The 12,200-nt window shown below is 41.6% G+C and overlaps 1 protein-coding gene across 2 annotated transcripts in view; it reads right to left on the reverse strand.

The window, feature by feature from the left end:
* Positions 1–1,430: 1,430 nt before the first annotated feature.
* LOC125739316 (uncharacterized) overlaps positions 1,431–12,200 on the reverse strand; it is a 68,366-nt gene continuing 57,596 nt past the window's right edge. The window contains exons 1-2 of one of the 2 annotated variants that reach the window (XM_049009308.1): positions 6,614–6,722; positions 1,431–4,304 (exon numbers count right to left, since the gene is read on the reverse strand). In XM_049009308.1, the coding sequence (XP_048865265.1) occupies positions 2,272–4,293 (2,022 nt within the window). In that variant the 5' untranslated portion in view covers positions 4,294–4,304; positions 6,614–6,722 and the 3' untranslated portion in view covers positions 1,431–2,271. Of the gene's footprint in view, positions 4,305–6,613; positions 6,723–12,200 lie in introns of those variants that run through there. The other variant, XM_049009309.1, reaches the window with a different exon arrangement.

Genomic DNA, 12,200 nt, shown 5'->3' on the forward strand with positions numbered 1-12,200 from the left:
GCAGTTCCACACCCTGGACTAGCCCTTTAATTTGGTCTATCTGCCTTAAATCCCTTTTTCTTGCAGCATCTGTCTCCTCCTTCTGAGTTACAGGAATGATATATTGTCGGCTCAACATGGTGACATGCTTTTGATTCACACCAAAAGTACCACGTCACTCAGAAAATGGCAGACTTAATTTTATTCATTACTTTTTGTTGATACTTGATCAATCAATAATGGAATATAGATGATTATGCAAAATGCATACCTAATCAGTAATTAACAATTGAGTTTATAATGGTGCTGTTTATTTACACATACTGGTTGAAACAATGTAATCCTACTTGAATTAGTTGAATGTATCAAACAATAATGCAAATCTGCTTAAGTAAGGGATTTCTGTTTTCTATAAAGGAATTAACATGTTTGCCAAAATCCAGCTTGTTCAGCAAGGGGCCCGGGTCAAAGTGAAGGCATGACCTGAGAAGTAAGCTGTTGCAGAAGATATTATAAAATGCATGCATGGCATTGGATAATATAAAATGCGTGCACGTTATTGGATAAGGAGTAATGTAGAAAAAGAGAACAAGGGGCACATATGGGAAGTGAGATAAAGTAAGTGGATATAATTAACTTGATGTTGCAAAAGGAAAATAGATGGACTTGTTCTCAGCTGAACAGTGAGCCTCAATAAGCAGAAGTAACTGTTGTCTCCAGATGTCTGATCTTTCCTGGAACTGTCTGATCTTTCCTCGAACTGTCTGATGTCTGGTGCATTTCTGGCTATAACAGATGTATGTACGTGTTGCTCGGGGAGCAGAACACGAGACGCATGATTGCTGAGTGTCTGTTCCCTTTGAGCTCATTGAATAATAAAGTCTGTTCAAGAAATTTCTTTCACAACACTCAACCCATATTGTATATTTTACTGACCTTCAATCTCATGGAAATGGTAATCTGCTAAGTATTATAAATACATACACTGCGTGTCTGTCTGTGTGTGTATGTACATTTTGTATTACATTGTGTGGACCAGATTTCCTCACGCTGAGATAAAACCTGTAGCTTTTTACCTTGTGGGGACTTTTTAGGATCGCCAGAAGGATAACCTCAGGTTTATAAAAGTCTATGAATGCATAAAATTGCTAAAATTCTATTATTTTGTTTGGGTGTTTATGGTTAAGGTTAGGGCTGGGTTAGGGTTGCCATAGTTGGGATTAGGGTTATGCTCATAGAAATAAACAGTGAGTCCCCATAAAGACGGACTGTGCGTATTTGTGTTTGTGTGTGTGCAGATTTTCATATTTAATTTGAATATTTAATTGTTGCGTACTGGTTCATTTCCTGTTATACTCTCAGAAAGACTTTGTTTAATTAAGAAGTCATACTTATGTATTAACAATTGATTCATGGTCATTATCACTAGAAAGACTAAAAACATGACACGATTTGATACATGGAGATATTTATTTTTTATCTCGAAATCAGAACAAAGTCACATGAATGCTCTTTCCCACAGCCCAAACACCAAACAAAATCTGTTTATATATGATTTCCAATTCACACAATTTTAACTGCACACTGCTACCTCTCCTATAGACCCTGATATGTAAATTCATACCAGCACTAATTTTAATCTTTGAGGTTAAATGCATATAAGCAGAGCACATTACATGAAGGATCAAACATGAAATAACTGGATTAAAACTCTTCATGTCTCCATCTCTACAGTTTGTGAAGCACAAATTCACAAGGTCATGGCTCTGCAGAGCTCTTGCAAAGTGGAAAACATGCAAACGCGACCCCAGAGCTGTGAGATGGGCGTGATCTTTGGTGAGACCCTGGGTTGTCGTCTTCTTCCTCTTTTGCCTTGACCTTTGATCGTGAGATCAGCCTGACTTCAGGTCTCTTCTGCTAGTGGATCTCCACCCCTGGGCTTGAGCTGTGTTGAACTTGCTTGGTGTCCCAGACTCCAGGGTGTCTTCAGACCTGGCACTTGAACTAAAAAAAGGTTTTCTCCACATGTCAAACCCATCTGCCACATTTTTCCTTTCACTGACTGCTTTGGTTGTTCCCTGGATGAGACTCATACTGATTATACGCAGCAGTAAATCTAACATCAGTTAAACAAAATGAATTACTAATTACCAACAGAATACCATTTCAAGCAGTACACAAAAACTTTAACTGATGTGAATCAAATATAAGCATGCATACCCACACAACTATTCAGATATATTTTCCTGTTCTACCATAATTTTAAGATTCATTTATGTTTTTGCAGAACCTTTATGCATACTGATCCTCATCCTCCTTACTCATTTCTTTAAATGAAGAATTTGTTATTTCTTTGATCTCTTTCATTTTCTCCTCAGATACTGGGGGTAACATTGGCTGTAGCTCCATTACAATCTTCTCCATTCTCTCTTTTGCCTTCAGATCAAATTTCTTCCTGTTCGTTACCACAAGATCCCTTATTGCGTCTTGAGCTGCATCACATGCATCTTGTAATTTTTTGCGTTCAGTCTCAAATTCTGGTCTGTTGGGATCCAGAGCCATGAGTTTACCCAGACTGCTGATCCTGTCCATCAGGTGTTTGTCAGAAACCTCAACGTAGGTCCCTGAGATCATGTTAACCAAGCTGGCTACATTCGACGCAGCAAGGGCCTGCTGGTACATTGCATCTTTGAGATATTTCTTTGTGTCATACGGCAGCTTTTTCTGAGATGCCTGTCCAGCTTTTTTGACAAAATTTGTCAGAGAGGTACTCAAGCAGGATTTGACGATGTTTGAGATCATCTGAAAGAAGCGGACCATCTTCTCCCACTGCTCTTTCACTCTTCCCATCGCATCTAGACCCTTAACCAGCACCTTAATGGTGGTGTTGAAGTCGATCTCTTTTACTTGACAACCCCGCAGTGTGACTAAGATCTCTGTCAGCTCCTTCTGGTTTTTCTCCAGGTTTGCCAAACTCTCTTTTTGCATCTCTCTTGCCTTTTCCAGCTGAGTTTTAGCTTCCTCTATGCGGTAACGGGCGTTCTCCACCGCCATCTCACCTGCCCGTTTCGCTCCACCTTCTTTTGCTTGATGCGGCGGTTCAGGTTGGAAGGCTGGAGTGTTTGTGAAGGCCTTGTTGTCACAGTCTAATTTCCGACACTGCTTCAACAGCTTCTGCATACTTCCAATCAAGCCTTTTGTCTTGGCAGCGTCGCATTTCCCGTCAGGTGCGATCTTTGAGAGCTCAGAGCACAGTTCAATAGCGTCTGTGCAGATGTCGAGTGTGGCCTTTTTGGCTTTACAGTCTTTCTCGTCCTCCACTGAAGTTTTTATCTGAGTATATTGTTCCCCCACATACGCCGTCTTTGTTTTGTCTTCCTTTTGATCGTATATCTCAGACCAATTAATTTGCTGTTTGTCAGTGAAGCTGTTCAGTGTCTGGGCCAGTTTCAGAATCTGCCCTGCTTTGGAAAGTACGTTGCTCATAGCGCCAACGTCGTCATGGTCCTTTTTGTCCTTTGGTGTTTCTGCCATGCTTTTAGTTGCATGTGAAAATATACCTAACAGACCATCAGTGAGTCCCTCTACAAAGTTCATGCCAATCACATCCCACCCAGACGGCAGTGAATCCATTGCATTATCAAAAGTCTTCTGTGACTCATCTAAACGTTTATTCATGTCCTCAAGCGTTTTCTGAGCCCTTTCCTTTGCTTTCTCTGAATCCTCTTTTCTCATATTTGTCTCCTCAATTTTACGCTTGATAGCCTCCAGATCATCACCATATACCTTCTTTGCACTTATACAAGCTTCCAAAAGTTCTTGGATCAGATAAATTACAGCGGTGAACTTTTTCTCTGCTTGATCAGCCAATTTTACACATTCATCTGATAAAGTAGATATTTGTTCTATTTGGTCAGGGAGACAAATTTCAACAAGCTTATCATCCTCCTTCAGTAATATATTCACTGACTCCTTGATGTAAACTGGCACGTTGCCAGTGTGGAGACGGATCTGGTCCATGTTTGTGTGAGCTGTATTGAATGCCGCCCATCCGGCATTAGCCACTTGCATAAGACAGGCACGGAATGAGTCTGGGTACTTGATGTACTGAAACCCATCAGAAGGAGGGTTTTGGCCAATGGAGAAATCTACATTGGAAGAGAGAAAGACCAGCTCCCCTAGAATGGCTATGGAGACTGGGGCAGGTACCAAGTACTCCTCCCAGTTAGCATATGGTTGCATTATTATTTTGGTGTCATCTCTGAAATCCTGAGCCTTGGTAATTGATTGGGTAGCTTTCACTAAGTCTCCCATTGTCTTCTTTCCTGTAAGGAAACAGACACAGGTTATAGATAGTATGTACTAGAGATGCATGATACATACAGAATTGGTGTCGGTCAATATTCATTAAAAATCCATTTATCAGCATTGGTCTGATGTGTCCACATTGGCCGATATTGCCGGCTGATATTTAAACAAATTTTCATATTAAAAGTAAGACTGTCAGCTGCCTTAATTGAGATTATGCGCTCAGTTTATGTGATTAATCAGGCAGCATTATTCTACAAGTTTGGATTTGTGAATAAAAATGTGAATAATTTGTGCTTAGTTAATTGCCTTTGAGAGTAATTGTTAATGAGACTTCATAATCTACAAATGGATTTTAGATAAAACATTTTTTGCATGATTTACATTTAAACAAAATGATTTAATGAAGCATTAGAAGACACAACTATCTTTCGATGTATCTTAGTTTTTAATCTACTTATGAATACCTTTAAGGGTGGGATGTAAAAACTCAAATGCTGGAGTCAAATTCACCTTTAAAAGATATATTTGTAATGCGTGATGTAATCAGTGATTAAAAAGCAAAGGACTTAATTTTGCAAACATTATGACATTCTAATGTAGATTCTAAGTCAGTGCTCGACAGCAGTGGATCAGACATACAAGACTTGTCATTTTCTGCTTGTTTTCTGACTTTCAGGCACCATAACTAAATGGGATAAAATGAGTGTTTCTCGTAAAAGCGCCGTCCAAATTGTTAAGAATTACATGGAAGTGACTACATCGACCTCAACAGTCCAAAAAGCACGACACGAGCAGATGAAGAATGTAGTACAGAAAGTTCAATAAATCTACTGTCCTGAGCCAAAGCAGGGCTCTTCAGTCGGCTGTGGGAGTGTGCCTTCACGCGCATTATTATTTAAGAATGAATGATACGCATTAATGCATAAACCATGACAGCTGAAATTAAAAGCTAACAGAAACAGATCTATGCAGGTTATCGCACTGGACAAAACGCTGTTTTGTAGTGAAGGATGAGGGACTGCATTGGCTCATTCACCACTTAGAAGTGGGGTGGCCACTTTAAATCTAAAAAAATACTGTAAGGACCGTCGCTGGCACCACCCGTCCCCCACCACCCTCCACACCCCAGGCTTGCGCCCCACCCCAAAATCTTAATAGCAGTCAGGGGTTGGATAATGTACTTTGAATATGGATAATTAACTAATAGATTGTCTATGGTTATTGAAAGATTTTCATGCGAATTAGCTGTAGCCTAATATGTGCAGATACACAACAGACAGCAGTTATCAAAATGGGAAGAGCTCCACCCAATCAGAAGGGGGCAGGATTCCAATCTGAGGCAACGGGGCATCTGCTTACTGTTTTATAATTTGTGGTGAAATCGAAACATAATTCAAAAGTCACGTAATTTTAATTCACATGTGGGATATTAGTTACTAGTTGGCTTACTGTACAGTTATTTCCCCCAAAAGGGGGTAATATGACCAAAAATGGGAATTACTTAAAAAAAAACATAATTCAGACCACAGTAAATAAATTCGGTAAAACTTTCTATGAATGTCATGTCTGTTGGCTAAGAATCTATTAACACATTCATGACACGTTATAAGCATGGCTATGAACATTTATAATAAGGCATAAAACATTATGTCTGTTTGTTAAGCATTATGGATGATTTATAAAGCTCTCATCTATAATGGCCTATACTGTAGATCCTTCATAAGGCAGTACAATGCCTCTGCTTATGCCAATAATTATAATGCATTATGAAGGTATCTACAGTGCATGATAGATGACAGCTTAATTGGGATTTATGAAGTATTATAATTAATACTACTATGTCTTATAACTGTCAAAAGAAGATGCTGTAATGCTTTATTAAATCTTATACTGACCATTATAAAGCATTATGAAGGTATCTATGGTTCTTTATAGATTATGGCTTTCATACATTTTTCTGTAATGATAGCACAGATTATGCAGATTTTAATGAATCAAGAAGAGAAGATTTAAGCACTCTATTTTGTAGTTATGTAACTGTCTGATTATTATATTACATCCATCCAACCCCCCTTGTCCCAAACTGTACCAGCTATTTGGTGTATAAATGGGTGGCTGGTTTTAGTGTAAATGTGGCCCTGGGCCTGCTTAAAATACTCTTTTCTGCTATCGGTGTTTTAACTACCAGACAGCCAACGACGTTTATGCAAGCTTAGATTACGTATTTTTATTATTAAATGTTAGACAAGTTTCTCTTGCATACCTGTTACACTGTTCATGTAAAATAATCTGGGAAATTTACCATGTAAATTTGCATACTTACCTGGTGATGCAGTAATCAGAACAAATACTTGCAGGTACTTGCAGCTTCCAAGCCTTTCTGTCTCAGACTTTGTGATCTCTGCGGTTGTCGTGAGCAGCTTTTATTCTCTGCCCTCTCTGTCCCGCCCCCTGCACCCCCACCTCTCACATGCATTGATTATTCGTTCATGCACACAAACACCATATATGGTTATTTCATGCAAACACACTGCTTTACGGATCAACAATAAATGGTGCTATTACTGTTTTATAAGCGTATTAAGAGCATTGCAGACTTGTCCCTGTTTTCATGTTAACATCAGTCCAAAGTTGGCTCTCCATGTTTTCTTTGTAATAATGACTGTTGCAAACGCTGGAGGGCGCTATTATACATCTATAGGGACGTTCGACTTTATTTCTCAGTATTCAGTCTATATTTCTAGCTATTTCGGATTTATTTCGGGAAATGGCGACTTTATTTCTCACACTTCTTACTTTATTTTTTTTTGTCTAACAACCAGCCAGTAGCCGGATCCTCCGCTTCTGCTGGCGCTTTACGGTCCGATGCGATGCGCTTACAGTAGCAGGCAGGAGCGGAGGCTGCAGAGGCTGTGTGTCTCCAGGGTTTTCACATTTACAGTCGTCTGTGTGAATGGTCGCCTACATCGGAACATGAGAGGATAACGGTCTCGTAAACGTTAACCAGGATTCAAACAAACGTATCTTTCACCTAATCATCTGTGATACAGGCATGTCTATCTTTCAAGATACAAGTCCCATGCAAACACTGGCGTCTCACGAATAACTGAATAACTCACACCGAGGCAATGAAGGCAGTACCAGTGTCATCCCGTTTTACTGTTAAAATGCAGTAAACTAACATGAAATACACAATATCTAAATCCGTATACCGTCCATTTTTCAAAAACCAAAGCGAAAGAAAACAGCGGCGTTTCTTGGTTTTTCTGTTTCAAAATTACAACGGAAAAAAAGAAAATCAGGAAAAGAAAGAAAGAAAAAAACAGGCTTCGTGTATTTCTGTTTTAAAACCAAACAGGAAAACTGTAAATCACGATTATTGTTTCGTTTCTGTGATATTTACGGGAAAACCACTGGATGCCGGACAACTTATAAGACATCAAAAATAGAACATATCCTTGCTGAAAAAAAAACATTATAGGGCAGCATAGCTGGTTACGAGCATGACCAGTATAAAGCGTTCTGGTTATACCGGCATATGTTGTGCAGCTACACCAACACCAAACCATCAGAGACCAGCATGGAAATCATGCTGGTCTATGCGGTTTAGTTTTAACAGGGATTTGGCTTATACACTGACCAAAAAAAGAATAAAAAAATGTTGGGCAGGGTGGGGCAGCTTTGTCGGGTAGGAATCAGAATGTTGCTGGTTCAAATCCCATGATCGGTAGAGTGATCTCACCATTAGGCCAATGACTCAAATTGCTCCAAGGACTTCCATATTAAAAAAACCCCTACAGTTCATATAAGCGGCACGCCCTGCCCCTCCTGTCAGCATTGGCCCCAGACCTCCTCCCAGGCATGGCCCCTAACGAGCCCTAACAAGCTAGGCCTGGAGCCTATTTCACCTCGCCTCCCTGCCTCCTGGTTAATTACTCCTAGATGTCGTGTGTTAGATTCTTGTGTTAACTGTGTATTTAATTGCTCTCGGGTCCTGTGCCTGCTAGTTTGGTCAGTGTTGCTGGTCTGTACTTCTGTTCTTGCTTTGTCTTCTCGTTCCCTTCGTGGGGGGTTTTCCGACAAGACGCTGCAGTGAGGGTCGTTGCCCTCCCCGTGTGCCTGATTTTTATATATGTTCACTCACTTTTTTTGGGTGAATGTATCCATTTTTATGAGTAGAAGAAACCCATCCATCCATCCATCCATTTTCCAAACCGCTTATCCTATTGGGTCGCGGGGGGTCCGGAGCCTATCCCGGAAACAATGGGCACGAGGCAGGGAACAACCCAGGATGGGGGGCCAGCCCATCGCAGGGCACACTCACACACCATGCTCTCACACATGCACACCTACGGGCAATTCAGCAACTCCAATTAGCCTCAGCATGTTTTTGGACTGTGGGGGGAAACCGGAGTACCCGGAGGAAACCCCACGACGACATGGGGAGAACATGCAAACTCCACACACATGTGACCCAGGCGGAGACTCGAACCCGGGTCCCAGAGGTGTGAGGCAACAGTGCTAACCACTGCACCACCATGCCGCCTCTTAGAAGAAACCCAAGTTTACCAAATAATATTCCCAATGTCATTTAAGGTAAAGGGCCCAATTCAGCATCTGATGCAAAGTGGCACCAGACACGATGTCCATGTCTCTGCCAGTATGAGCATATTCACCATTTTATTGTTGTGTTTTGCACGCAGGCTGCCCAGGGCGTCTGATTGGAACCATTCAGGGGAAAATGGCACAGTAACACAGCCTTTGGAGGGAATCGGGCCGAGCCTTTTCATTGGCTTGGCTTAAAAATAATAAAATTCTAATTAGAAATAGCAACACTAATGATTACATACAACAAGAAAAAGCCTGAGTCCAGGAATTCTTTATATTTTCATTATATTTTAGTTCAAGTTAAACGTAATAACACGGGTCAAAACCGGCACCCACACTTCTGGTCATTGGAAGGTACTACTCCCCCCACAGGCACACCTACTGACTCAGCAAAAGACGACATGCATTTTTGTGGTATCTTTTGTGACTCAGCAAAAGAGGAAATGCATTTACTGGTTCCACAGAATCAATTTCATCCACAGAATGACTGTGTATCATTCATGAAATGGATTTTGTTCACATTTGTGTTGCGGCTCATTCAGTCATTAATGGGATTGACATTAAGTTAAGGCTGTAAGAACAGCCTTCGATTTAAGGTTGCAGGACTGAGGCCTGGGGGCTGCTATCAGTCAGGGAGGTCATTTACTTGCCATGTTTTGGGATAACATGAATGATCCTCTCCAGGTAGCATGAAGACTGTCCCGTTTATAAAAACCAGGCCGTTCCCAGAAAAACTCCCAATTATCAAGAAAGTCAATGTTTTGAGACGCACACCAAGTCTCTAACCAGTGGTTTAAGGAGAGTAGCCTGCTATAGGTTACATCCGCTCTATAGAGAATTGCTAAGGGACCAGAGACAATTAGAGTCCAACATTTTGTTTTAGCTTTTGCCCACATAGAGCTGAAGCTCCTCTTTAATACCTCGGATTGTCAGGACTTTATGTCGTTAGTTCCAGCGTGAACAGTCAAGATGGAGACTCCATTGCTGGAGTGGGAGTCCAATGTCGCCTCGATGTCAGAAACTCTGGCCCCGGGGAGGCATTTAGCAGAAACTGCTGCTTTCTGATTGTTTCCGATCCTCCTGTGTGCCAAGCCCCCTCATCTACCCCGTGTGGAATCCCTGTGTTATCAGCTGTTTCAGGTCGTGTTAATTGCTGTTGAGTATTTACAGTAAGTCCGCGTCAGAGTAGGTTTCCCCAGTCCGGTCTTTGACGTCAGCTCTGTGTGTTATTCCGTGTTCTTGCTTAAGTTCTCACTGAATAAATCCCTCGTTTCCCTGACTCCCAGCACTCCTGCTCCGTTCCTTCGATGTGTGACAGTTATAGGTCAAACTTTGAAATGATTTATCGTGGTGTCATTTTTATAATATCACGAAACCCTGGCATTTTAACAGGGGTATGTTTTTACATCCACTGTACATTCATTTTAATATGTACAATGTAATTTTTTGGTTAAGGAATGGTTTAAACAGTCATTAATCACAATCTGCAGTCTCAGCACATTTATTTTATGCTGGGTGACACCAGTTGAAACCAGTTGAATTTACCCATATTCAATCATAGGCTGTGAAAGGCTTCAAACCCAGTCTCAGCACGTCTGCGGGTCCTTGAGCAAGGCCCTTAACCCCCAGCTCCCGGGGCGCCGCTACAGGTGGCAGCTCTCAACAGGCAACTTACTCTACAAAGAGCAAGGTGAGGGAGGCGTAAAGACAATTTCCCCACGGGGAGTAATAAAGTATCTATTATTATTATTATTATTATTATTGTGAATCTTATGAAGGCTTGCGTCAGCATTTTTTCTGAAGGGTTTAGTGCATTTTTTTGCCTGAAGCAAATCTCCAGATATTTCATAAGAATGCAAAAACAAACAAACACAGACTTTGTGTCATGCCTGGCTCGTCCGCTCCTCGTGTGTGCCACGCCCCCTGATTACCCACGTGTTCTTCCCTGATCGTCTCCATCTGTGTCTGCTTATTTTGATTAGTCATGTCTTATTTAAGTCTTGGTCTTACCTGTTTGCCCTGTCCGTCATTGATGTTTGTCAATGCCTGTGTTCCGTCCCGCTCTACCCGCTCCGTTTCCCCGATTAAAGACCCGTTTTCCCCGTATCTCGCTTGCCTGCCTGCTCTTTGCTCGCTCGCCTGCCCGACAATCGGCCGCTTTGTCCGCGATCGTGACACTTTGCAGGTTCAGTAAGACGGGTGCTGTCCTGTTTTCTAGTGTTTGGCCATTTTTACTTGCACAACGTTTAAGTTCACTTTTGAGTTATTGAGTTCACTAGTTAAATGAATGATTAAACCACCAAAATCAGCATGATTTCAAAAGATAAAAAAATGTTGGGTTGGGGGGAGGGGGGTTGAACAAGAACAATCAACTACAGCTTGTTAAACAAAAAAAAAATCATTAAACAAATTTTAAAAAGTCATGGTACGTAGGTTACAAAGTACAACTTTATTGGACTTAAAAGTGACTGAAAGAATTCAGTTGTTTAAAGTCGGTGATGTATTGTGCAGTTTAAGGATTTAAGGACATTGTAGGGAACCGCCCACTGGCCCAGTGGCGGAATCCAATGGCACAGCCGAAGGCTGTGAATGTGTGTTGGTCCTTTCGAGCGCTCCTGGGAATTACTTACCATTTTTAATATATAAAATATTCTTTTAAACACATATCTGATTCCATTTTATTAAAGACCTCATTTCAGTATATTGTAGTCATGACGTTTATGCTGTTTGGATTACTTCGGGACTCTCCTTTAGATTACCAACTCTAGTTTACCCCTGACGAAGGAGTCCGCCAGATTCGCCTCGGCCGACAGGGCGATCCGCGGGCTTGTTCCACAGGGTTTGTCTTAGAGGTATGGAAATCGCCATCACTTAAGACAATGTCAGCCTCTGATTATTCGGGTCCCTCGACCTATATAATTACCCAAAGGCTCAGTGTCTGCCAATTACTGAGCTTGTGGGTGCCTCGGAGATTAAGCTGATGTTTACCCAAACCACACGTACGTCCACCTCAGGGGCTCAGCCGGGGGCAGCCCATATCATAACATGTGTCAACCTCAGCGGCAGTGAAGGCGCACGTTTCGTAGCGGTAGTTTGTACGAGGTTTACTTTGGGCTCGTCTCAGGGACTCCGCAGATGCTACCCGTTATCTTACCTTGTGAATGTCTCAGGGACTATGCCTGGTGCCTAGGAACATAGTTTGTACGCCCCTCAGAGGGTAGACCGGTACCTTTCATCAGCTTGTGTTGACCTCAGAGGTTACTTCGGCCCGTAACTGAGCTTGTGCGAACTCTAGAGGTGCA

This window comes from Brienomyrus brachyistius, chromosome 3 (genome assembly GCF_023856365.1).
Source record: "Brienomyrus brachyistius isolate T26 chromosome 3, BBRACH_0.4, whole genome shotgun sequence".
In the NCBI taxonomy this organism is placed as follows: Eukaryota; Metazoa; Chordata; class Actinopteri; order Osteoglossiformes; family Mormyridae; genus Brienomyrus; species Brienomyrus brachyistius.